This window comes from Neofelis nebulosa, chromosome X (assembly GCF_028018385.1).
Source record: "Neofelis nebulosa isolate mNeoNeb1 chromosome X, mNeoNeb1.pri, whole genome shotgun sequence".
NCBI lineage: Eukaryota > Metazoa > Chordata > Mammalia > Carnivora > Felidae > Neofelis > Neofelis nebulosa.
In genome coordinates this window covers 94,242,638-94,267,204 of record NC_080800.1, presented here as the reverse complement: position 1 = coordinate 94,267,204, position 24,567 = coordinate 94,242,638, and the positions used below count along the sequence as shown (strand labels likewise).

The following is a 24,567-nucleotide window of genomic DNA, read 5'->3' as shown; positions in this document are numbered from 1 at the left end:
ATATCAGAAATGAAATAGGGGAATGCACTGGAGATTCCATACATCTTAAGAGAGAATAATATGTGAAAAACTTACAGCCAACATATTTGACAACTTGGATGAAATGGACAAGATCTTTAAATGACAACCAACTTGCCAAGCTCACACTAGAAGTTATAGAAAACGTAAATAGCTATGTATCTTTTAAAGAAATTGATATCCCAATTCAAAGTCTCCCCTTAGTTAAAACTCCAGACCTAAATGATTTCCGTGTGAGTATTAGCATTCTACCTACCATTCTAATTCTAAATTCTTCCAAAAAATGAAAGAAGAAACAGTGCTTCCTAACGCATTTCAGGAGGCCAGCATTCCCTTGATTCTAAAATTTGATACATACATAACACAAACATTGCAGACCAAAGTCCTCCATGAACGTAGATGCATAAGTTTTAAACAGATATCGCCAATAAACAGTTAAGCAATCGTGATCAAATAGCGCTATTCTAGGAATAAAAGATTCGTTTGCATTCAAAATGCAGATGATATAATTTTTCATGTCAAGAGCTTAAAGAAGAAAAATCATATGATCACCTCGTAAATAGAAAAGAAAATTTTAAAATTCAGCATCTATTTATGATAACAACTCTCAACAAACTAGGAATGGATGGGAACTTCCTCAACCTGATAAAGTTCATCCACCCAAATAAACAAACAGCAAGCAAATAAACTAAAAACTATAGCTACCATTGTACTTAATTGTGAATAACTGAAGATCTTTTCCCCAGTAAAAGAAAGAAGCAAGTTTGTCTGCCTTTATCATTCATTCTATTTAACGTCGTACTGGAAGTGCCAGTTCATGCAAAAATTCAACAAATAAATATACAAAAAACTGCTAGAAATATTAAACGAGTCATTTTGTAGTGTAAAATCAATTGTAGTTCTGTGTAATAAGAACAAAAAATTAGATACTGAAATTTTGAAAATAAGAGGGATAAGAATTTAAAGAAAATTAAAAATATGTGCAAGAATGTGAGCCACAAAACAATGTTAAGTGACATGAAATATGCCATGTTCAGGGATCAGATTACTCAACATTGATGACATGTCAATTGTCCTCAAATTGATTCATAGATTTAACACAATCTCAACCCAAATTCCATTTGGGCATTTTTGTAAAAATTTACCAGGCAGTTCTATGGTTTATATGGAAATTCAAAGGACCCAGAATAGCCTGAACAGTTTTGAAAAAGAGCAAAATGAGAGAACTCAAACTATATAGTTTCAATATTTACTATAGCTGCATTACTAACACCCTGTGAAACTGACATAAATATAGACATATTGATCACTTGAGCAGAATAGCAATAGACCAAAACATATATGGCCAGTTGACTTTTGACATAGGTGATACAAGTGAAATGTTATAAAGATGATCTTTTCAATAAGTTGTACCGGAAGTATTAATAATCATGTGCATAAAAATGATCTTATCTCTTACTTCACACCGTATACAATTTTATTTATTTTTTAAAAATATAATTTATCATCAAATTGGTTTCCTTACAATTTTAAATTTGAAATGAGAATAGATGCAAAAACCCTAACTAAAGTATTATCAAAAAGAATTCAATGATAATAGAAAAAAGAAAGACCCCATTACCAAGCGGGATTTATTCTAGAAATGCAAGATCAACTACAATTCAAAAGTTTATATAATTTACCATGCTAGCAAGAGAAAGGAAGAATTTGTATAATGAAGCCAATAGGTACAGAAAAAGGAGTTCATGAAATTCACACCTGTTTAAGACGAAAGTCTCAGCAAATATAGAATAAAAGGGAATTTCCTTAACCTGATGAGAGGTGTTTCGCAAAATCTACAACTAACAAACATCATTCTTAATGTTGAAATATTGAACACTTTTCCACTATTCCACTAAAGAAAAAGGAAAAGGTGTCCATGGCCTCCTTTTCTGCTAGAAAACATTATTTTCTAAGTTTTATCAGTGCAATGAAGCAAGAACAATAAAAGAATATATTAAGAGAAGAAATGAATAAATGTGTCATCATAAAATTACTGGATATGTACAAAATTCCAATGAATCTATTAATAAACTCTTAGAAATGCTAAATAATTTGGGTAGCTATCTTGATGCAGAGTAAACACACGAAAAGTCAAAGGTATTGCTATATATGTACATACAGGGATAGGAAGCCAGAATATTTTTAAAACTTCCATTCTTATCTGGTTAATAGATTCAATGTAATACTGACTTAACCAACAGTATGTTTTCTTTGGAAGATTGACAAAGTAATTTAAATTTTATATGAAAATGAAAAAGCCTTAGAATAGCCTGGACAGTTGGGACAAAGAGCACAGTTGAAGGACTTATCCACTAGATATCAAGACTTATTATGAAGCTACAGTAATGAAGACATTATAATATTGGTACAAGGACAGACTACTGGACCAATAGAACAGAACAGATAGCCCAGTAGTGGATAAAGACGATGTAGTATATATATACATACAATGGAAGATTACTCACTGATCAAAGAGAATGAAATCTTGCCATTTACAACAACATGGATGGAACCAGAGTGTATTAATGCTAAGCAAAATAAGTCAATTGGAGAAAGGCAAATATCATATGATTTCACTCATATGTGGAATTTAAGAAACAAAACGGATGAACATGGAGAAAGGAAGGAAAACTAAAATAAGATAAAAACAGAGAGGGAGGCAAACCATAAGAGACTCTTAAATACAGAGAACAAACAGAGTTGACGGAGGGAGGGGATGGGCTAAATGAGTGATGGACATTAAAGAGGGCACTTGTTGGGATGGACACTGGGTATCATACGTAAGTGATGAATCACTAAATTCTACTCCTGAAACCAGTACTACACTATATGTTAAGTAACTTGAAGCGAAATTAATAAAAACAAAAAAAGAATTAAGTTGAGATGGCTATTGAATATTAACGTGAAAACTAATATCACCAAACTGGTAAAAAACAAAGATGGATCGCGTTGGGTATTATATGTAAATGATGAATCAGTGAATTCTACTACTCCTGAAATCAATATGGCACTGTATATTGACTAATTAAAATTTAAATTAAAAAAAAGAAAAAACAAAGGAAAACCAAAAACAGAGAGGTTTATCTTCTTGAACTTTGGATAGAAAGTTTTCTTAGCCTGGACATAAAAATCTCTGACCATTAAAGTAAACACTAACAAAGCAAACATCATTAAAAGAGTAAAAGGCTAGGGACAGATTGGGAGAAAATATTCTGAATATATATATTTGGCAAAAGACTCATCTAGAATGTAAAAAATACCTCTAGAAGTCAATTTTTAAAAGACAATTATGTTGAAAATAGGCAAATGGGTAGAAAAGAGACATCACAAAGGATGTAAAGGAAGATATCCAAATGCATTAAGAGAGATAAGAAAACATATTCAACATTATAAGTCATTAGAGATACAAAAATAAATACTAAAACGAGATTATCACTACATACTTACCAGAACACATTTAATTATTAGGGCCTGAGTTTGGCAAACTTTGACGCATGGGCCATTCTGGCCTACAGCTTATATTTATGTTGACCAAGAATTATTTTACATTTTTAAAAGGTTTTTAAAATTTTATGCAACAGAGATCATATATGGCCCACAAATTCCAAAATATTTACTACCTGGCCCAAATAAGAAATGTGTTTTGGCCCCCCAGTTAAGACTGACAATACTAATTTTTGACAAAAAAAAAAGTTATTCTTTTTCTTGCATTTCTTACATTAAGTTTCTCCTGTCTCTTAGGTTATGGATGGTTTTGTGAATGGATACAACCAGTCTGGAAAAATCTTTGATTTCTCTTTTGGGTAAAAGAACAACAGAAAAGAATGTTTTTATCCACAAAAAAACACGGGCACTCAGGTGTTTTGCAACTTTATTTATAATAGCCTAACACTAGAAACACACCAAGTGTTCATCAACATTAACAAGGTAAATCCATTTTTTAAACATTTGTACAATGGAACACTGTGACAATGAAAAAGAACCAACTACTGATAAATGCACTAACATGGATGGATCATACAGACCCAATATGGATTGAAAGAAATCAGACTCAAAAGAGTACGTGATAGGGGCGCCTGGGTGGCGCAGTCGGTCGGGCGTCCGACTTCAGCCAGGTCATGATCTCGCGGTCCGTGAGTTCGAGCCCCGCGTCGGGCTCTGGGCTGACGGCTCGGAGCCTGGAGCCCGTTTCCGATTCTGTGTCTCCCTCTCTCTCTGCCCCTCCCCCGTTCATGCTCTGTCTCTCTCTGTCCCAAAAATAAATAAAAAACGTTGAAAAAAAAAAAATTAAAAAAAAAAAAAAAAAAGAGTACGTGATAGATTGCATATTATGTGTTTCCATTTATATGATGTTCCAAACAGGCAAAGCCAGTGTGTGGTTATAGAAGTCAGAATATTGGTTACCCACTGGAGATTACAAAAAGGGGGCAATAGGCAGTCCTCTGGATATTTGGAATTTTCTATATCTTTTCCTGTGTGTTCATTATAGTAGTGTATAGATCTGTAAAAATTCATCAAACTCTATACTGGAGATTTGTGTACTTCCCTGTATATGTCCCACTTAAAATTTTTAAAAAGGTTTAAAGTTTATAGATACCATGAAATTTATTCACAGACATAGGTTAATACCACTGCTCTAAGGTGAAAATGATATCTAAGCTGTTGAAAGATGAGATAGAGGAGATAGTCTGAGGGCATGGGCTGATTTGTGAACCATGGCTACTAAGTAGTCACGAAGATGGACAAAAATCATGAATGTGGTACTTTACTAGGTATCAAAGTAACCAAACCACTAATATGGTAGAGAATTTTGCGTAGCAATGGAAAATGGCCCTGGCCAAAGACGTCAACATGCAAAAGCCAAGACGGTTTAAAACAAATCAAGGCAGCAAGGAAAGAAGGCACAGAGAAACAGATTAAAAAGCAATGTTTGAAGGAATTCTCTGAGAAATTGAACGTGGAGATTTGGAGAAGAATTTTGGTTCTTGTTGTCACGGGTGTACCTGGCTCACTTAAAGAAGTGAAGATGTGTCGTGGGTATGGTGAGAACCATTCTTTTCCCAGAGATAGGAGAGAAGGAGGTGTGGATGTGTAAATGATTAACAATGAAGGCTTAAATTAAGAAAGCAAATGAGGAAACGGAGAGACTGGAATGTGAAAATATTAAGGTGAAATATTAAGGAATATTAAGGACAGGTTGTGTTGATTTGCTATGGGGAGAAAGAGAAGAATTCTAAAACGATTCCCAGGTTCCTTTTTGGGTAAATGGGAGATGCCGTTGGTGTTCACTCGAGAAACAACAATGTAGGAGGAAGACAAAACAGAAATGTGGGACGGTGATGAGTGCAACGTGGCGAAATGGCATGTGAGATATACGTACGACATTCATTTCTATATCCCTATACATCTTAAGCTAGAAAGCTGGATATAATCTGGATAGAATTAGAAATGTTTACTTGAGACTCATCAGTAGATAGATTTTAGCGTTTTTTTCTTGTGGATGAAGTAAACCAGGAAAACTGTATAAGCAACCAGAAAAAATAGAATCTTGGGGAAGACTGTAGTTTGTAAAGCAGAAAATGAAAAAAATAAATAAGAATAGACAGAAAGATAAGAGTGAAGAGAACCCAAGAAAAATGATATCATAGCATGTAGAAGAAGAGAGAATTATGAGGAAAGCATCCTCAACAGTTTCAAATGCCACAGAGGGAGCTAAAGTGGGAAACACAGTTCTTTTTAGATTTTTTTAAGTTTTATTTCTTTGGAAAGAGAGATCATGAGTCGGGGCTGGGCATGGAGAAGGAGAGTGAGAGAGGGAGAGAGAGAGAGAATTCCAAGCGGGCTCTGCATTGTCAGTGCAGAGTCTGATGTGGGGCTCAAACTCATGAACCATGAGATCATGACCTGAGCCCAAATCAGGAGTCAGATGCTTAATCAACTGAGCCACTCAGGCACCCCAAAAAACACAGCGTTAAATTGTGATCCATGGGTCCCTGGGTATCTCTAAAAGTCTTTCAATGGTATGGTGAAATCAAAACTATTTTTATAATCATCTTAATGTGTTATTTGCTGTTTTTATTGTGTTCACATTTTTTAAGTTGTTTGTTTTTTTTGTTTGTTTGTTTGTTTTTTTTTGAGAGAGAGAGAATCCCAAACAGGCAGTGTGTTGTCAGTGCAGAGCCCCACATGGGGCTCGAACCCACGAATCATGATGTCATGACCTGAGCTGAAACCTGAGAGCTGGATGCTTAGCCGATTGAGCCACCCAGGCGCCCCTACTGTGTTTACATTTTTAATGATGGTTCAAAACAATAGTGGGTAAACTTGCTGGTGCCTTAGCATGACTCAGGCTAGTGACACCAAATTGTCCAAGTAGTCATTGCATTGTGCACCACCACGCACTTTCAAGGAAAAAAGGGCCAGTTTTACTTAAGAATGTCCTTCCTCAAGCTGTAAAAACAATATTAATTTTAGTAAATTTGGGCTCTTAATACTCTATGTGATGAAATGGAAGTATACGTAGAACATTTGGTTTTTTTCCTAATGTTTATTTTTGAGAGAGAGAGATAGACAAAGTGTGAGCAGGGGAGGGGCAGAGAGAGGGGGAGACACAGAATCCAAAGCAGGCTCCAGGCTCCGAGCTGTCAGCACAGAGCCCGACACGGGGCTCGAACTCACGGACCAGGAGATCATGACCTGAACTGAAGTCGGATGCTTAACCAACTGAGCCACCCGGGTGCCCCTACATGGAGCATTTCTGCTGCATGCTGATACCAGGTGGTGACTTTGAGGAAAAGCATTCATTCAGTCGATAGACTTGGAGGATGAACTAGACACTTGTCTCATGAAAGAACATTTTTACTGGAAAAAATGAGTGCCAGACACACTAGCATTATCGATACTTGGGTATTTGGCAGATATTTTCTCAAAAATGGAGGAGTCGAACTCCTCATGTCAAGGAAGAAGACAGATGGTGTTACTGCTGATGATAAAATTTGAGCTTTCAAGTGAATATTGGAACTTTGGAAAACTTGTATCCACCCTGGGAGTTTGACATCTTTCCAATATTTAGAGACTTTGCTGATAGGATTGGTAAGGATTATTAACGCACGTGATTTTTTGATACTATATTAACATTTGGGAAATCTGCATGCGTCAGGGAGCCAATATTTTCCAAATGACCTATGCTTGATATCACAGAAGAAAGCCAAAGTCGGACACCCAACAGACTGAGCCACCCAAGAACCCCATGATAAAGAGATTTTTAAATGTATAAGACAATAGGGGTGCCTGGGTGGCTCAGTCAGTTAAGCATCTGACTCGATTTCGGCTTAGGTCATGATCTCACAGTTTGTGAGTTCGAGCCCCGCATCAGGATCTGTGCTGACCATGTGGAGCCTGCTTGGGATCCTCTCTCTCCCTTCCTCTCTGCCCTCCCCCTGCTTGCTCTCTATCTCTCTCAAAATAAATAAAAATAAGCTTCAATAAAAAATTAAAAAATAAAAGTATAAGACAATGTCACTCTTCACTAACTTCATTTTTTTAAACTAAAGTTATTTTTCATAGAGCTATGTTATTTGTGTGAGCATACAATACATTTGTGGCTTTTATTTATTTATTTATTTATTTATTATGAAATTTATTGTCAAATTGGTTTCCATACCATTTGTGGCTTTTAAACAAATAAATAAATGCAATGATCTCAATTTAAATTCTAGGACAGTAAATATTGATATATATATATATAACTCATCTAAACCAAATGCTCATTGGGGTCGTCCATAATGTTTAAGTGTGTAAAGAGACCTTGAGACCAGAATGTTGGAGAACTGATGGGTTAGTTCGCAAGTCACTAATGAACTTACAGAGAAGAGCTTCAGTAGAGTGATAGAGCTACAAAAGTAACTCTGACATGATGAACTATTAATGGTGACAGGGAAGACATGAAACTGACAATACCATAAGCTTGGCGGTAAAGTCTAAGGGACAGGACAGAACAGCCATAATTGAAATTCGTGTATAGATGAGCGAAAGTATGTTTTTCCAATTCCTTTAATTTCCTCCTCTGTTAGTTTATGCAGTTAAAGAGACCCCTCTCAAAATACAAACAGGATTTTAAAATGGAACTAAGAAAGCTAATGTTAAAGCTCACATGGAAAATTAAACATTCCAGAATGTCTAGGCAAGCTCTAAAAGGTGAAGAGTCATGAGTGAAGATGAACCATTTCAGATGACAAAATGTATTATGAGATTTTCATAATTAAAACAGTGGGGAATTGGTACATGAATGGACACACTACTGGGGGCCAATGTAAAGTTCAGAAATAGGGCCAGATATGGAAGAAAATTTAATATACTATAAAGATGGAATTGCAAATTACAGACTACATAAGCTTTTTCAATAAACAGCATGAGACAACGGGATGATGATTGGGAAAAAAGATCAAATTGAATGCATATCTCAACATGTACAAAAATAAACCCCAAAAGGGTCAGAGATCTAAATGTTAAAAATGAGGAAAATAAGCGTGATTTACTATCTAACCTGAGCGAGGGGCAAGAATTTTTAACAATGACTCATAGAAATGTAGAAATAAAGTCTGACTAGCAAAATGAACTGGAAAAAAATCATTCTGCATTGCAGAAGCACCATACACTATAGCAAATAGTAAACACAGAAAAAAATTTTCATTTATAACATGCAAAATGTTTATCTGTGATGTCTAAAGAGTTATCGAAATTAAGAGATAAAAAGATCAAAAAAAAAAAAAGCAGGAAAATGAGCAAAAGATACACTTGGCAAAAAAATAATTTAGCAATGGCACTCAAACATATAACAAGCTCAATTTCATTCACCATAGAGTAGATACAAATTAAAACTACAAGGAGTTGGGGCACCTGGGTGGCTCAGTCGGTTAAGCATCTGACTTCAGCTCAGGTCATGATCTCACGGTTCATGAATTTGAGCCCAGCGTCGGGCTCTCTGCTGAAAGCTCGGAGCCTCTTTCAGATTCTGTGTCTCCCTCTCTCTCTCAGCCCCTCCCCACTCACATTGTCTCTCTCTCAAAAATAAATAAACATTAAAAATTTTTTTAAAAATAAAACTACAAGGAGTTAACATGTCTCACCTATTGGATTGGCAAAATTTTTAAAGTTTGAAAATATACTTTGTTAGCAAGGCTTTGGGGAAACGGGGTCTCTTACATGGCTGGTAAGGATGAAAAATGGTTCAACCCCTTACTAATTGTTATGTATACTTTTACCTTTTGATAGATCAACTCCCCTTCTAGGAATTTTTGTTGAAGTTAAATTTCCAAAAACATGAAACACATACAGGGTGAGAGGGAGTGAGTAGTATGCACATGATTGTTTTTGGTGGAATTATCGGTAATTACAAAACAGTAGAAACAATCTTAAATGCTCATACTACACAGGGCATTGGATAAATAAATTATGACATATCTACCAGTGCAGTATTAAAAAAGAGAAGAAATCTGGCTTTTAAATGGAGTGTGTTGGCCATTTTCATATTTGGTTTTACATTTACCATCTTGCTATGAGTTGATATAGAGTGGTTCCGGGACCTACTACTGAGTGAAGGACATCGACGCGTTAACATGTATGTAGCATTTTGTCTTTTATATAAGAAAAGAGGGACAACAATATATGTGGGGTGGTTTCTGGAAAAAATAAACTCCAGAAATATACTCGACAAATGAGTGAATGGGTTAGCCAAGAGATAGAGGAGAGAGTGACATGTCTCTAAGTCACTATACTATTTGTGTAGTTTTGACTTTTGGAACATGATATATTTTTAAAATTTTTATTTTAATTCTAGTTAGGTAACATTCAACGTTATATGAGTTTCAGGTATACAATATAAGAATTAAACAGTTCCATATGTCACCCTGTGCTCATCACACAACAAGTGCACTGCTTAATTTCTGTCACCTATTCAACCTATACTTCCTACCCACGTACCCTTTGGTAACCATGAGATTGTTCTCTATAACTAGACATATATTTCTTGCTTTGACTCTCTCTCTCTCTCTTTAATTTTCTTCCTTCGCTTGTTTGTTTTGCTTCTTAAATTCCACATATGAGTGAAAGCATATGGTATGGAACATGATATTAAGATTTTACCTGTTGAAAAACAAAGTCAAGGTAAATCAATATTGAGTGTATACAGAAACCGAAAAATCCCGAACTGTAAACAATTGGTAACAAAAGAACCACACAAAAGAAAAAAATTCAAATGAATCACAGCATTCTGAACACAATGCTTTGACTACATACCCTTGGTGGGAAACATTCTGAAGAGAAAAAAAATAATTGTAGCAAAATTTTTTAATTTTGTTTTATTTATTGTACTGGTATGAGGCTAGAAATTCTGAAATGAATTTGTTGTATTGTAGGATTTAAAAAATATAAATAAATATGGGGTGCCTGGGTGGCTCAGTCGGTTAAGCGTCTGACTTCAGCTCAGGTCATGATCTTGTGGTTCGTGAGTTCGGGCCCTGTGTTGGGCTCTGTGCTGACAGCTTAGAGCCTGGAGCCTGCTTCGGATTCTATGTCTCCCTCTCTCTCTGTCCCTTCCCCATTTGTGCTCTGTCTCGCTCTCTCTCTCAAAAATAAGTAAACCTTAAAAATTTTTTTAAATATAATAAATAAATAAATAAATAAATAAATTGATGCTTTTGGGGACCACGTAGCCCACAGTGAGAAATATGCGGACTGATAAGTAATTAGGAAAGTGCCAGAAGAATACTGTGTTACTGGATGGGGATGAAAGGCATAGACATCTAAGAGCAATAATGTCCTCATAGTCATGACCATACCTGGGTTCCATATCTTGTTTTATAAAACAATTGACCACTAAAAAGACCAAGGGTTCCTTGTCTGAGAGGACTGATTTCAGAACTGGGGCATGGAAAGTAAAAGGTGAATCTGGCATAATTCATGTCAGAAAGTAAGAACTGATGGTACATGTTAAAAGGAGTTCTCAAAAAAGAGTCCAGGACAATTTGAGGACCAAAAAAATTTAGTAATGACTTAAGCTATACTGGCTATAAAAGAAATCAAAAGTGTTTACCAGTATGAATAAATAAATACAAAGAGTGAGACGGAATCATAAGGAAAATTATCATTTTATAATCATATAATGACAAATGACTTAGGGAAGAATTATCAATGGATTCTAAGTCTATTGGGTCAACGTTTGTTGGAAAAGAATTTCTTAATTTCCAAATATATGGAGATTTTTCTGGTTATCTTTTGTTAAACATTTCTATCTCATTTGAATTTCTGCCAAAGAATATACACTTTATGGTTCCAATACTTTGAACGTTTTTGAGGGGCATCTGGGTGACTTAATTGGTTAAGTGTCCAACTCTCGGTTTTGGCTCAGGTCATGATCTCACGGTTTGTGCGTTCAAGCCCTGCGTCGGGCTCTGTGCTGAGAGCATGGAGCCTGCTTGGGATTTCTCTCTCCCTCTCTCTCTGCCCCTCCCCAGCTCACTCTTTCTCTCTCTCTCTCTCTCTCTCTCTAAAAAAAAATAAACCTTGAAAAAATTAAAAAAATATTTAGAATTGATTGATAGCAAAGTGTACAGTCAAGTTTGATAAATATTTCTTGTTTAAATGATGGGAATACGTATTTTTCACTTTTCAATGAATTCAGCTTTGTTCATTGCTCTCATACAATTATTGAAAAGGGTTTGTTAAAATTTCACACCATGATTGTAGATGTGTCTACTGTTCTTATAGTTCTGTCCCTTTTTGATTTAGTAATATTGAGGCCATATTATTATACACATACAAGTTCATCATGCTATGTCTTTCAGATGAATTAAATCTTTTATCATTATGAAATAAACTTCTTTATTTAAAATATTTTATTTTAGTGAAAAGTGTATTCTGTCAGATTATTAATATAGCTCCACAGTCTTTCTGTTGGTTAGTGTTTGTGTGGAATACATTTTTCTATTTCTTACTTTCCTTATGATTTATATATGGCTCTTATAAACACATAGGTGGATTCTTTTTTCAAACCCTGTCTGACAATCTTAGAATATTTGGTTCCATTTACAATTAATATAATTACTGATATATTTGGTTTCAATCCTGCCATCTTGGTACGTGTTTTATATTTTTCCACCTGATGTGTATTACTTTTTCTATCTTTTATTGCCCTGTATTGGATTTGCTTTATTACTCTATAATATTCCTCTGTAAATTTGGAAAACACTCCTTTTCTGTTAGTGAATACCCTTGAATGTACAAGTTATACTTTATTCATCAAAGCTTAATATTAAAAACCCTTTTTTCCCTTTCTCCTGGACAATGCAAACAGTTTACTTTCAACCTTTCTTACTTATGTGCTATTGTTTTGTGCATTTTAGTTCCATACATATTCTAAGCCTCAGAAGTCACAATTATTATTGTTTCATACAGTTAATGTTCCTCATATTTAACCACACATTTACCATTTGCTCTTTTCTTCAGGGATTCATTAAAAAAATTTTTTTTGAGGGGCGCCTGGGTGGCTCAGTCGGTTGAGCGGCCAACTTCGGCTCAGGTCATGATCTCGCGGTCCGTGAGTTCGAGCCCCGCGTCGGGCTCTGTGCTGACAGCTCAGAGCCTGGAGCCTGTTTCAGATTCTGTGTCTCCCTCTCTCTGACCCTCTCCTGTTCATGCTCTGTCTCTCTGTGTCTCAAAAATAAATAAACGTTAAAATTAAAAAAAAAAATTTTTTTTTGAGTATAGTTGACACACAATGTAACATTCGTTTCAGGTGTATAACACAGTGATTCGACAGTTACCATTTTCATTGTCCTTGTTTCCTGATTCACTTTTTGTCAGCTCATCGACGTTGTCATTTTGACACCTAGCTTTCATTGTTGCTCTTGCCAAAGCATTCATCCATCTTCTCAGGGCTCCATTGAAGTTGATCTTTTGATTTTTCTGTCTTTAAAATTGATTTTTTTCTTCTTTTTTTTCCTGCAATGGTGTTATGGTGGGTCTAAAGGTTGGTTTCTTTTTATTCATTCTTCTTGAGACCTGTTGAGCTCTTTCAGCGTGAGAATCAGTTTCTTTCTTCAATTCCAAGAGCCATTATTTCTCCAAATCTTGCTTTTCTGCCTTGCAAAATTCTTTTCTCACCTTGTAAAACTCTTCTCACTTTGTACTGTATGTCTATTCTTAGTCTTTCTTCTCTCTTTTGTATCCTTCCAATTCTTTTTGCTTCATTTATCACAATTTCTTCCAATCAACCTTCAGTAATGCTCTTTTTTTTTAGTTGTGTCTAAACTGCCTTTGAGTTGTTAGGTTTTTGTGTTATGCCTGGGCTCCAGATTTTCCGGTTGTTTCTCCAATCTTCAATGTTCCTGTTTATGGTTTGTAGTTTCTTGCTGAACTATTTCATTTCAGCGTGTAATTTTCATATGCATAATACGAATAGTTCTTTAAAATCTATGTGTGGTAATTACCTTGAGTGTCTGTGAGTTCGTTTGTATCATCTTTTATTATGTTGTAGCCGATTCATGTTGCCTTCTCTCTTCATGTGTCTGTTTATCATTGTATTCCAGTCACTGGAACCGAAAAGTATTAAAAGAAATCATATGAAGGGTAGAATGTTTTTTGTTTTTTTTTTTTTGCTATACCAAAAAAAATTAGAAACATGAAAAAATATGAAAACATCAACCCCCTTTTCAGGATTCAGATTTCTATTGGTTACCCATGTCAAGGGTGATTTAAGCCTGGCCCATCCTTATTTCTAGAGTAGAGACCTTTGGCATCCTAAAAATAAGCTCCGGTGGGTTGATCCTTGCCTGCTCTGTATTCCTGCTTTGGATGTTCTTTGCTTGTGAGACGGTGAAATTCGCTTCTCAACACATCTTCAGGTTTGGAAATACATCACTGGCAATGGTGACTCAAAAGCCATAGTTGTTCTTCTTGGATTTCTGTCTTTTTCTGGATCTCTCACTATCTTATTAGCTTCTCAATGCTAAGAGTATTTTTCCCATATTTTTTGTTCTCTTTAACACAACTATTATTGCAGATTATGCACGTGCCAGTAGATGCTGATGCCCCTAATCCTCTCAGTTAATTTAGCTGTACATTTCCTTTGTAAGCACCAGAAGAGTCGGCATCTTTTTAGATGAGCTCTTTGGAGTGGAGGAAGTAAAAATCTGCTAGGCCTTGAATATGTAGGTCAAATTGTGTAAACGGACTCACTTTTTATCTGGGAGAAGTTTTCTTGCTTTTTATCCAAAGGTATGCATGTGTGTGTTCACCTGCAATAGAACGATCTTAAAACTGAAATTTATTTTATCAATAAACCCAGAGTCAAAATCTTTAGAGGATATCCGTGAAGACCGTGTGGATGTCTTGATTGTGTTATGAACTTTACCAGAATCTTTCATAGAAACATAACTTTGAGGAGGAATTATTTAATGAGACACTAAATGTAAGTTCCAACTGGAAGAGGAGGGAAACAAAAGGGAGAAGTAAAAAAAGAAGATTGCAAAAGCCCTTACATTCTAATTGGTTAAGTTTTGTGACTTGAACATTAGCGTTGTTAAGGCATCTGTGAATATCTCAATCATAAGCCATAAGATGATCATTTCTCTCACTTCGACCTCCCCCAAATCCTTAGAAAAAAACAATGGATTTTTTTTTTTTTTGTATTGTATAACCAGAATCTAAGAAGATATTTAAAAACAGCGACATAGTGTATTTTAGGTCAATTAATGGCATAAATTTAGACATGTTTCCTTCATGAAGATTCATGTGACACTATTGATTTTGCCACTTAAGAAGATAGGAAAGAATAAAAATATTAAGGTTAATGTTCTGTGATAGATTGATCTTTTCCAAGATTTAAATGCTACATTTTAAAAATTTAGATGACCAAATATCTCTGTCATCTTCAAATCGTTTTAAATGTCTCAAAAGATTTTGCATCTGTGTTGCGGAATTCATTGGCATACGGGTGCATAAAATACTTGAGCGGCATAAATAGAAAGTTCACATTTACATAGTAGCATACATGACATTTCTTTCATTATTGTTAACCTAAATATCAGATAAATAGGTTAAGAATAATTCTTAAATAGAATCCCGATTAAACGCAAATGTTACCAGTCGACGTCTGTTCGTTGTTCACAGTACATAATCCGAAAGTATTGAGCATAGCCGCTGCAATTCTAATGGCCAAGAACGTTATTTACCTATAGAAATTGCCCAAACAATAGCAATCTTCATGATGGCCTTAGTCCGCGAATTGAAACGGCTATGCTCAATAGGATTACGTATTGCTACATACCGATCCAGCGAGATAGCACAGAGGTGCATGATGGACGCTGTTGAAAATAAAACATCCAAAGAAATCCAGACGGGGCACAAATACCTAGGTAGTGGCCAGACATAATCTGAAAGAGAAAAGAGAGAAGACAAAAACATATTATCCAAATCGAAATGTCTACAGTCTTACATTTTAGTCTATTTCTTTCCTCTCATAAGCTACGCTTTTTAAAGTAAAGTGGAATTTGGCTAACATTATTTTCCATAGGAATGATGATGATGACAGTGATTATGTCAATGCCTTCAGTGTTACATACATTATTATTTTTTAAATTTTGTTAATGTGTAGTTATTTTTGAGGGAGAGAGAGAGAGAAAGAGAGAGAGACAGACAGCATGAGTCGGGGAGGGGCAGAGAGAGAGACACCGAATCCGAAACAGGCTCCAGGCTCTGAGCTGTCAGCACAGAGCCCGACGTGGGGCTCGAACTCACGGGCCACGAGATCATGACCTGAGCTGAAGTTGGGCGCTTAACCGACTGAGCCACCCAGGCGCCCCCATACATTATTTTTTATTGTGATAAAATTTATAAAGTCTAAAGTTAATCATTTTAAAGTATACGTTCCTGTGGCATTGAGTACGTTTACAGTATTATACAAGCATCGCTTCTTTCTAGTTCCAAAACATTTCATCCCTCCAAAAGGAGACCATTATTCACTAAGCAGTCACTCTCCACTCTCCCCTCCCCCCACCCGTAACAATCTAATCTGCTTTCTGTCTCTATGGATTTGGCTAATCAGGATATTTTATATAAATGGAATCCTACAACAGGTGCCTGGGCTTCCTTCACTAACATACTGTTTTTGAGGTTCATCCATTTTGTAGCATGGATCAATACTTTATTCCTTTTCATGGCTAATGTTCTTGGTTGAGATGTTTTTGATGCTGTTGTAAATAGAATCGGTTTTTAATTTCCTTCATGCACGTTCATTGCTAGTATGTAGAACTGTAACTGCTTTTCATGGGTTAAGCTTGTATCCTGCAACTTTGCTGAATTTATTTATTAGATCTAGTTTTGTGCGTGAGGGTTCATTAGGATTTTCCATTTATAAGACTGTGTCATCTGTGAATAGAGATAATGTTAGATATGCTTTTCGAATTTTCCATTGCATTTATTTTCTCTCTTGCTCAATTACTCTATATAGAATTTCCAGTACAGTATTGAATGGAAGCAGTAAAAGCAGCCGTCTTGTCTTTTCTCTGCTCTTAAAAAAAAAAAAAATCTTTCATTCTTTCACTATTAAGTAGGATGTTAGCTGTGGGTTTTCATAAATGCCTTTGTCATGTTAAGGAAGTTTCCTTGTATTTCTAGTTTATTGACTGTTTTTATCATAAAAGAGTGATGGATTTTGTCAAATGCTTTTTTTTTTTTGCATCAATTGAGATGATCGTGTGGTTGTCTGACCTTAATTCTATATGTGATGCATGATTTTTATATGTTGAACTATCTTTGCATTCCCGTGATAAATCTCACTTCAGCATGGTGTATACTATGATGTTATATTTAGTTTGCTAGTATTTTGTTGAGGAGTTTTGCATCTGTATTTATAAGTAATATGGGACTATGCTTGTCTTTTCTTATAATGTCATAATGTGGCTTTGATATCTGGATATTGCTGGTCTCATAGAATGAGTTACAAAGTGTTCCCTCAATGTTCTATTTTGTAGGAGCTTGATAAGAATTGGTGTTAATTCTTTAAATGTTCAGTAAACTTTGTCAGTGAAGCCATGTCATCCTGGATTTCTTGTTTTTGTTTTTTTCTCTTCTCTATTTTGTTTATCTCCATTTTAATATTTACCATTTTCTTTCTTTTGATAGTTTGGGTTAAGTCTGTTATTCTCTTCTAGTTCCTTACGATCCGATTTCATTTGTAATTTCTTCTTTGATACATTGGATATTTAATAGTGACTGTGGTGTTTAATTTGCACATATTTATGAATTTGTCAGTTTTCTTCTGTTATTGATTTCTAGTTTCATTTCATTTTGGAGAAGATACTTCAAATAGTAATATTAAAAAATATTTTAAATGTTTATTTATTTTTTGAGACAGAGTGAGCAGGGAGGGACAGAGAGAGAAGGGGACAGAGGATCTGAAGCAGGCTCTGTGCTGATAACAGAGAGCCCAGTGTGGGACTTGAACTCATGAACCATGAGATCATGACCTGAGCTGAAGTCAGATGCTTAAAGGACTGAGCCAGCCAGGTGCCCCAGTAATATTTTAAAATGTCAATGTTTGTTTTGAGACCTGATACATGATCTATCCCAGAGAATGTTCCTTGTGCACTTAAGAAATTGCTGTTTCTGCTGTTGTTGGATGGGGTGTTCTATATATGCCTGTTGGGATTAGTTGCTTCATAGCATTGTTCAAGTCCTCTGTTTCCTTATTGATCCTCTGTCTAGTTGTTCTATTTATTCATTATTGAAAATGGGATATTCACGTCTCCAAGTGTTATTTTAGATCTGTCTTTATTTCCCTTAATTTTTGTCAGTTTTGCTTCCTATATTTTTTTGCATCTGTTGTTAGGTGCATATATATTTGTAATTATTATATCTTCTGGATGGTTTGAACTTTTTATCAATATATTATGTCCTTCTTTGTCTCTCAGAACAATTTTTGTCTTAAGTTCTATTTTGTTGGATACTAATATAGCCACCTTGCCTTTTTTTTTTTTAACGTTTATTTATTTTTGAGACAGAGAGAGACAGAGCATGAACAGGGGAGGGGCAGAGAGAGAGGGAGACACAGAATCTGAAACGGGCTCCAGGCTCTGAGCTGTCAGCACAGAGCCGGTCGCGGGGCTCGAACTCACGGACCATGAGATCATGACCTGAGCCGAAGTCAGACGCTTAACTGACCGAGCCACCCAGGTGCCTCACCACCTTGCCTTTTTTTGGTTACTGTTTACATGGAATATCTTTTCCATCCTTTTACTTTAACCTATTTGTGATTTTGAGTCTAAAATGAGTCTCTTATTGACAGCATATAAAGAAAGGTTCTTTTTTTTAAATCCATTCTGGCATCATATGTTTTTAACAATTCTGCTAATCTTTGTCTTTTAACTAGACAGTTTCGTTCAATTACATTTAAAATAATTACAGCTACAGAAGGATTTATTTCCATTATTTGTTATTTGTTTTTATACGATACATACCATTTCCCCATAAATTTTTCTGTTATTCACTTTATTTGTGATTAATTGATTTTTATAGGGTAACTTTTGATTTTTTCTTATTTCTTTTTCTGTATATTAGTCTAGTTTTTTTTTTAACTTGGGAATTAAAATGAAAACCTTAACATTCTAACAACCAAGTTTTAATTAATACTAACTTAGTTTCAGTAGTATGCATTTTGCTCTTTTGTATCTCTTTCTGTCTTTGTTATTGTCACAGATTACATCTTTACACATTGTGTGGCTGTTAATGTACATTTATAACTATTTTTTTTCGTATTTGCTTTTTATAAAAAGACAATAAACCAAAGGAGTAATCCCAAAGCCAGAAAAGAAATAAGAAGGTAAGTGATCTCATTAAATTAACACATATGAAAAGATGAAGGACTGTAGAAAAGCTTAAAAGTTACCACAGTTCATTTCATAAAACAATATAGTGTCAATATCAAAACCTACAAAACACTGAAAAAAATGAGACTAGAGACAAATAGCATTCGTTGATACAGATTCAAAGTTACAAATAAAAATTAACAAATAGAATACAGCAAAGTGTCAAAGCAATAATACATCATGGAAAGACAAAAATTATTTCAGGAATGCAAGAGCAATTCAATATCACAAATATCTGCCAACATAATACTTTATATTATCATTTGTATAACATTTTATGATATTTTAATAGATATTGAAGAATAGTTTGATAAAATAAGGAAGCTATTCCTAATTAAAATTTTCATTATATTGTGATAAAAGCAATCCCCTTAAATTGTATAATTTACTCAAAACCAATAACAAATATTACAGACAATAATTCAGCAAATACATTTCAAGTACATTAAGTTCAGAAATCGGACCGGACAGAAATTTACAGATAAAGACCTTAAAGTAGCTATCATAACCATATTCAGTGACGGAAGCGTGGATGTTCTTGAAATAAACAGAAAGAGGACATCTCAAAAAAAAATAGAATTTATAAAAAGCACCAAATGAAAGGTTTAGAGTTGAAACAACATATAATACCTAAAAGAAGAAAATCACTGAATGGTCTTAATAGATGAAGGGAGATGATGGATGAAGAGTCATTAAAACTGAATATAGATCAACAGAAATCATCCAAACTTTAGAAGAGTGAGAAAAAATGGAAAATAAATGAATATAATAGGGACCTTTGGGACAATATGTATAGTGTAATGCTTGTGCCATTGGACTCTGAGGAAAGGAAAAAAATGATATGGAAAAATATTTGAAGAAATAATGGTCTAAAACATCCCATATTTATGAAAAAAACATTTACAGATTTAAGAGGTTCTACCAAACCTAAATGATTAAACTCAGATAATCATGCCTAGAAACATCATAATCTGGTGAAAATAAAGATAAAAGCAAAACAGCTGAGGTAGCTGAGGAAAATGACTCTTTTCCATGTAGGGAGCAATGGCTTGAACAACTTCAGATTTTTCATCAGAAATCATGGAGGCCAGAAGGCAATGTAATCATAATCCAGAATTCCATAGCCGGTAAAAATATCTTCAAAAAAATGAATGTGAAATAAAGACATTTTCATATGAGAGGAAACAAGGAACTGATTGCCAGGAGACTTGCTTTAAAAAGTGCTAAAAGTCATTCTTCAGAAAGAAAAAATTAGATGACAAGAAAATTTGAAAACTTCAATAATGAATGAAGAAATCTGGAAAATATAATAGAGTATTTTTCTTATTTTAGGTCTTTCGAATATATGTGACTGTTAAAAGCAAAAATTATAACATTGTCTGAGGAGGTTCTCAATGGATAGAGACGTATCCCATATTACAATAAAAAAAGGGGGAGGGGAAGATAAAGGGATCTATATAGCTATAAGGTTTTTATATTCACTTGAAATGATAAAATAGTAACTGTAGGGGAATTGTGAAACAGTAGGTATGTATATTTTAATCTGGAGAGTAATCACTAAAAAAAAACTGTACAAAGAAATATAGTACAAAATCCAATAGATCAATAAAAATGGAATACTAATGTAAAATGCATAAAGGCCAAAAATAATTCAGAAATATGAAAAAAGGAATAAAAAAGAGATAAATAGAAAACAACAAAATAGTAGACATAATTTCCAACTAACCAGTAGTTACACTAAATGTAAATGGTATAAAGTATAAATTGTATCAATTTAAGGCACCAGCCACGTTGGATTAAAAAGAACAAAAATAAATAGGACCCAATTATATGATGTCTATAAGAAACCCTACAAGTTTGAATATGATGATATAAATAAATACACAGTAAAAGGATGGAAAAAGATACACAATGAAACAGTAATCAAAGGACTACTGGAGTTATTATATCAATATCAGAGTAAATTTCAGATCAAATAATATTACTAGGAATAACAGAAACCATTTTATAATGATAAAGTTGTCAACGCATTAATGGTATGTAACAATCCTAAACATTTATATACCTAATAAAAGAACTTCAAATTTCATGAAGCAAAAAAATGATAAAAAAGAAAAAACAAATCAAAAGTATAATCACATTTATACTTTGAGATTTCACCATCCTTTCTTCAGTAATTGACAAAAATAGGCAGAAAATTTAATGACGTAAAAAAACTGAATAGCACTAACAATGAACTTGACTAAATTGACAGTTATAAAACACTATACAACAATAGGAGAATACACATTCTTTTCAAGAGCTCATAACAAATTGACCAGAAAAGACCATATGATGAGCCATAAAATAAGTCTTAACAAGTTAAAATGATCAATATGATGCAATGTAGATTCTCTGACCTTAACACAATTAACCTAAAAACCAATAACAAAAAGTTATCTTGAAAAAGTCCAAGTATTTGGAAATTAAACAACACAGTTCTGCAAAACTCATGTTTCAAAGAGGAAGACTCAAAGTCAATGAAAAAATAATTTGAACTAAATGAAAATTTAAAAAAAAATAGGTCACAATTTGTGTGATGGTGCTAAAGCAGTTCTCAGAGGGAAATTTCTAACATTAATGGTTTATTTTAGAAAAGAAGAAAATCTGAAAACCATGATCTAAATTTCCATTTTGAAGTCCTAGACAAAGAAGGGCAAATTAAAGTCAAAGTATCAGAAGAAAGGAAGTCATAAACATAAAAGCAGATGTCATTGAAATTGTGGAAAGACAATAATAGAAAAAAATCCGATGAAACGAAATCTTGGTGTTTTGAAAAGATCAATACAATTGGTAAACTTCTAGACAGATTGAGGGAGAAATAAAATTAGAAGGCAGAAAGAGAATATTTCTGCAGCCTCCACACACAACATAAGGGAATTTTATAAACAGTAGTTTACCCATCGATTTGCACGGGCATTTTGGGTCCTCAGACATAAAGCCACAAATTTCTGAACCATGCCCTGAGTTCAGAATCCCAGCAGAGAATCTGTGCTGCTGAGGGAAAAAAAAAGGATGCAAATGTTTTGGATCTTCAGTCAGCCTTTTCCTTAGCCTAAGATTGGCCGATTTGCCACTGACTAAAGAGTGCCAAAGCCAGGAATGGTTGACGGGAGACTTAACCCAGATTTGAATGCATAGCAAATAACCCCTTTTTGGAACTTCAGAGTCTTCGGTGATGGCCTGGTTAACATGGCCTCTAACTTAAAGTCTGAAAAACTCAACAGCTTCCAGGCTGTCACTCAAGTTGGTACATGACAGAACCGTCTGCCAGCAAAGGCTCCTATAGATCAGTATTTTCCATCTACAGGTCCATGGTGAAATTTTCTGCAGCCTGTAGTGAAAATTGGGGAAATAAGTATGACAGTAGGTTTTAAAAATAAAGCTGTATTTATTCCATTTAAATGACTTATTTTTATTCTGAGATTATATCCTCCCTATAGAATCCAGAAGTAGAAGACCCCAGCCCGTAGGATTGGTTGGATTTTGCTTTACCATTTTATTCTTGACCCCTTATTTTTGAGAACTCAGGTCTGCTCTTGGTTATTTCCTATCACCTTGCCTTTGACAGAGTTCCCTGGATATGACCGGATACTGCATCCGACATCAATTATCTTATAAATGCTTTCGGAAACATGCCACTACCTTTCTCCCTTAGAATCACACCCGCCTCCTTGGAACTTGATCCTTCTGCTGATTAGACTGTTTCCACCTACTTGAACTTGATTCAGAATTGCTGAATCTTCTCTGTACTACAGCTCCAAAATCTTTTGCCTGTGACGTTGAGATACTTCTTAAATTTACTGTGAACGTGACCTTGAGCTTACACGACCACTTGACCTTGACCCCGAGCTTACAGATCCACTCCCATAACTCCTGCCTTTTATGAGCCCAGGCGATAGCACTCAGCGCCCTACCCTTTACTAAATACACAGAGCTTTTCTAGTGAGACAGCTCAGCACCTGTATCTCCTTGACACGTTGATTTTATGGTTCTTCGGTGAGGCAGCGGGGTTTCTGGCGCGTGTCTCGATGAAGTGGGCGGGGAGATGGGACATCCTACATATGCAACCAGCCCCCTTAGTATGAAATAGGGATTTCCTGGCAGCACTATGCAGGATGTTCAACCTCCCCGCCCATGTGAAGGTTAACTGCTGCTCCGTGAAGTTCCACTTTCTGTCGAAGAGCTTGTTGTTGTTGATGCTTCTCTGTGCAGACAATTTCATGAAGGCCTCTTCCAACCTGATCTTCGGTTCCTGACGAACTGGCTGTGGTTACTAACAGCCTAAATGATCTAGAAGCCTGGTAACTAATACCCCACGTCTTATTCGAACTTTAACACCCTATTCTGACAATATAATTTTCCATCAACTTAAATAAAAAGGGAAAATTCTCTTGGCACCTGAAAAGTTCAGTATGATGTATACAATCTTTTGAAAAACACCCCGGGTTTGTTCCCCTGAGACAGTCCCACACTCCAGAGACCCTGGAGTTTTCCATATAATTTACAATTTTGTTCCTTGCAAGCTGACCTCAAGTCATAGGGTAAAGATTTCCATATCTCTGCTGATATTAAAAAAAATTTTTTTTTAACATTAAAAAGAGAGAGAGAGAGAGAGAGAGAGAGCGCATGTGCACAAGTGGGGGAGGGGCAGAGGGAGAGAGAGACACAGAATCCAAAGCAGGTTCCAGGCTCTGAGCTGTCAGCACAGAGCCCGACATGGTGCTTGAGCCCATGAACCGTGAGATCATGACCTGAGCTGAAGTCAGACACTTAGCCGACTGAGCCACCTGGGCGCCCCTGCTGATATTTTCTTTCAGTAGAAGACTCAACAATTGTATGGAGCGTGGGTGGTGGGAAAGAAAGAAGGACATGGAAGAAATCATGATATTTTCTTGGTGGTCTTTGCCTAACCAAGTGTACATTAATGAGGACTTCTGCTATTTGTACTACCCGGCTCTCCCTTCTCAGTAGCAGGAGGAAGAGAAAGACATAATTGTGGCTTTTCCTCTATGCCTCTAGATTTTCTGGCTTGGGTTTTGGCTTCACTTTATTAAACACACCATTAATCTGGTCCTTTATTTTCAAAAGAAAAAATATAGAAGCCAATTTGACCATGTCCTTTGATGTAAGGTGATTTATACTAGGAGAAAACAATATTTTTTTAAAGTAGATCTAGTCTTCATAATTTTCAAATCTGGACCATGCTCACAGGATTAAAATGAACTAACTCTCCTAGGTACTTGGATGATAAGTGACACGACCCCTCCATCATTTTAATGTTCATTAAAGATCAAAGTAAAATGTAAAATGTTCTTTTGAATAATATTTCTACATTAATCCTTTAAATTTCTAATAACATAGTCAAACACTAAAAGCCACATTTTGTTAAAGATTAGTATTATAAATAATGAGAAACTTATTCTTGATGAACTAATTCATCGTTAGAAATTTTTTTAAGCTCTACACCCCATGTGGGGCTTGTATTCACGACCCCAAGGTCAAGGGTCACACACTTTACTTAGTGAGCCAGACAGGTGCCCGG

At 35.1% G+C, this 24,567-nt stretch overlaps 1 protein-coding gene across 2 annotated transcripts in view; it reads right to left on the bottom strand.

Annotated features, from left to right (window-relative positions):
• Positions 1–24,567, bottom strand: part of HTR2C (5-hydroxytryptamine receptor 2C) — a 291,607-nt gene that overhangs the window by 48,639 nt on the left and 218,401 nt on the right. Inside the window, exon 5 of one of the 2 annotated variants that reach the window (XM_058712970.1) lies at positions 15,291–15,491. In XM_058712970.1, the coding sequence (XP_058568953.1) occupies positions 15,291–15,491 (201 nt within the window). The remainder of the gene's footprint in view (positions 1–15,290; positions 15,492–24,567) is intronic. The other variant, XM_058712971.1, reaches the window with a different exon arrangement.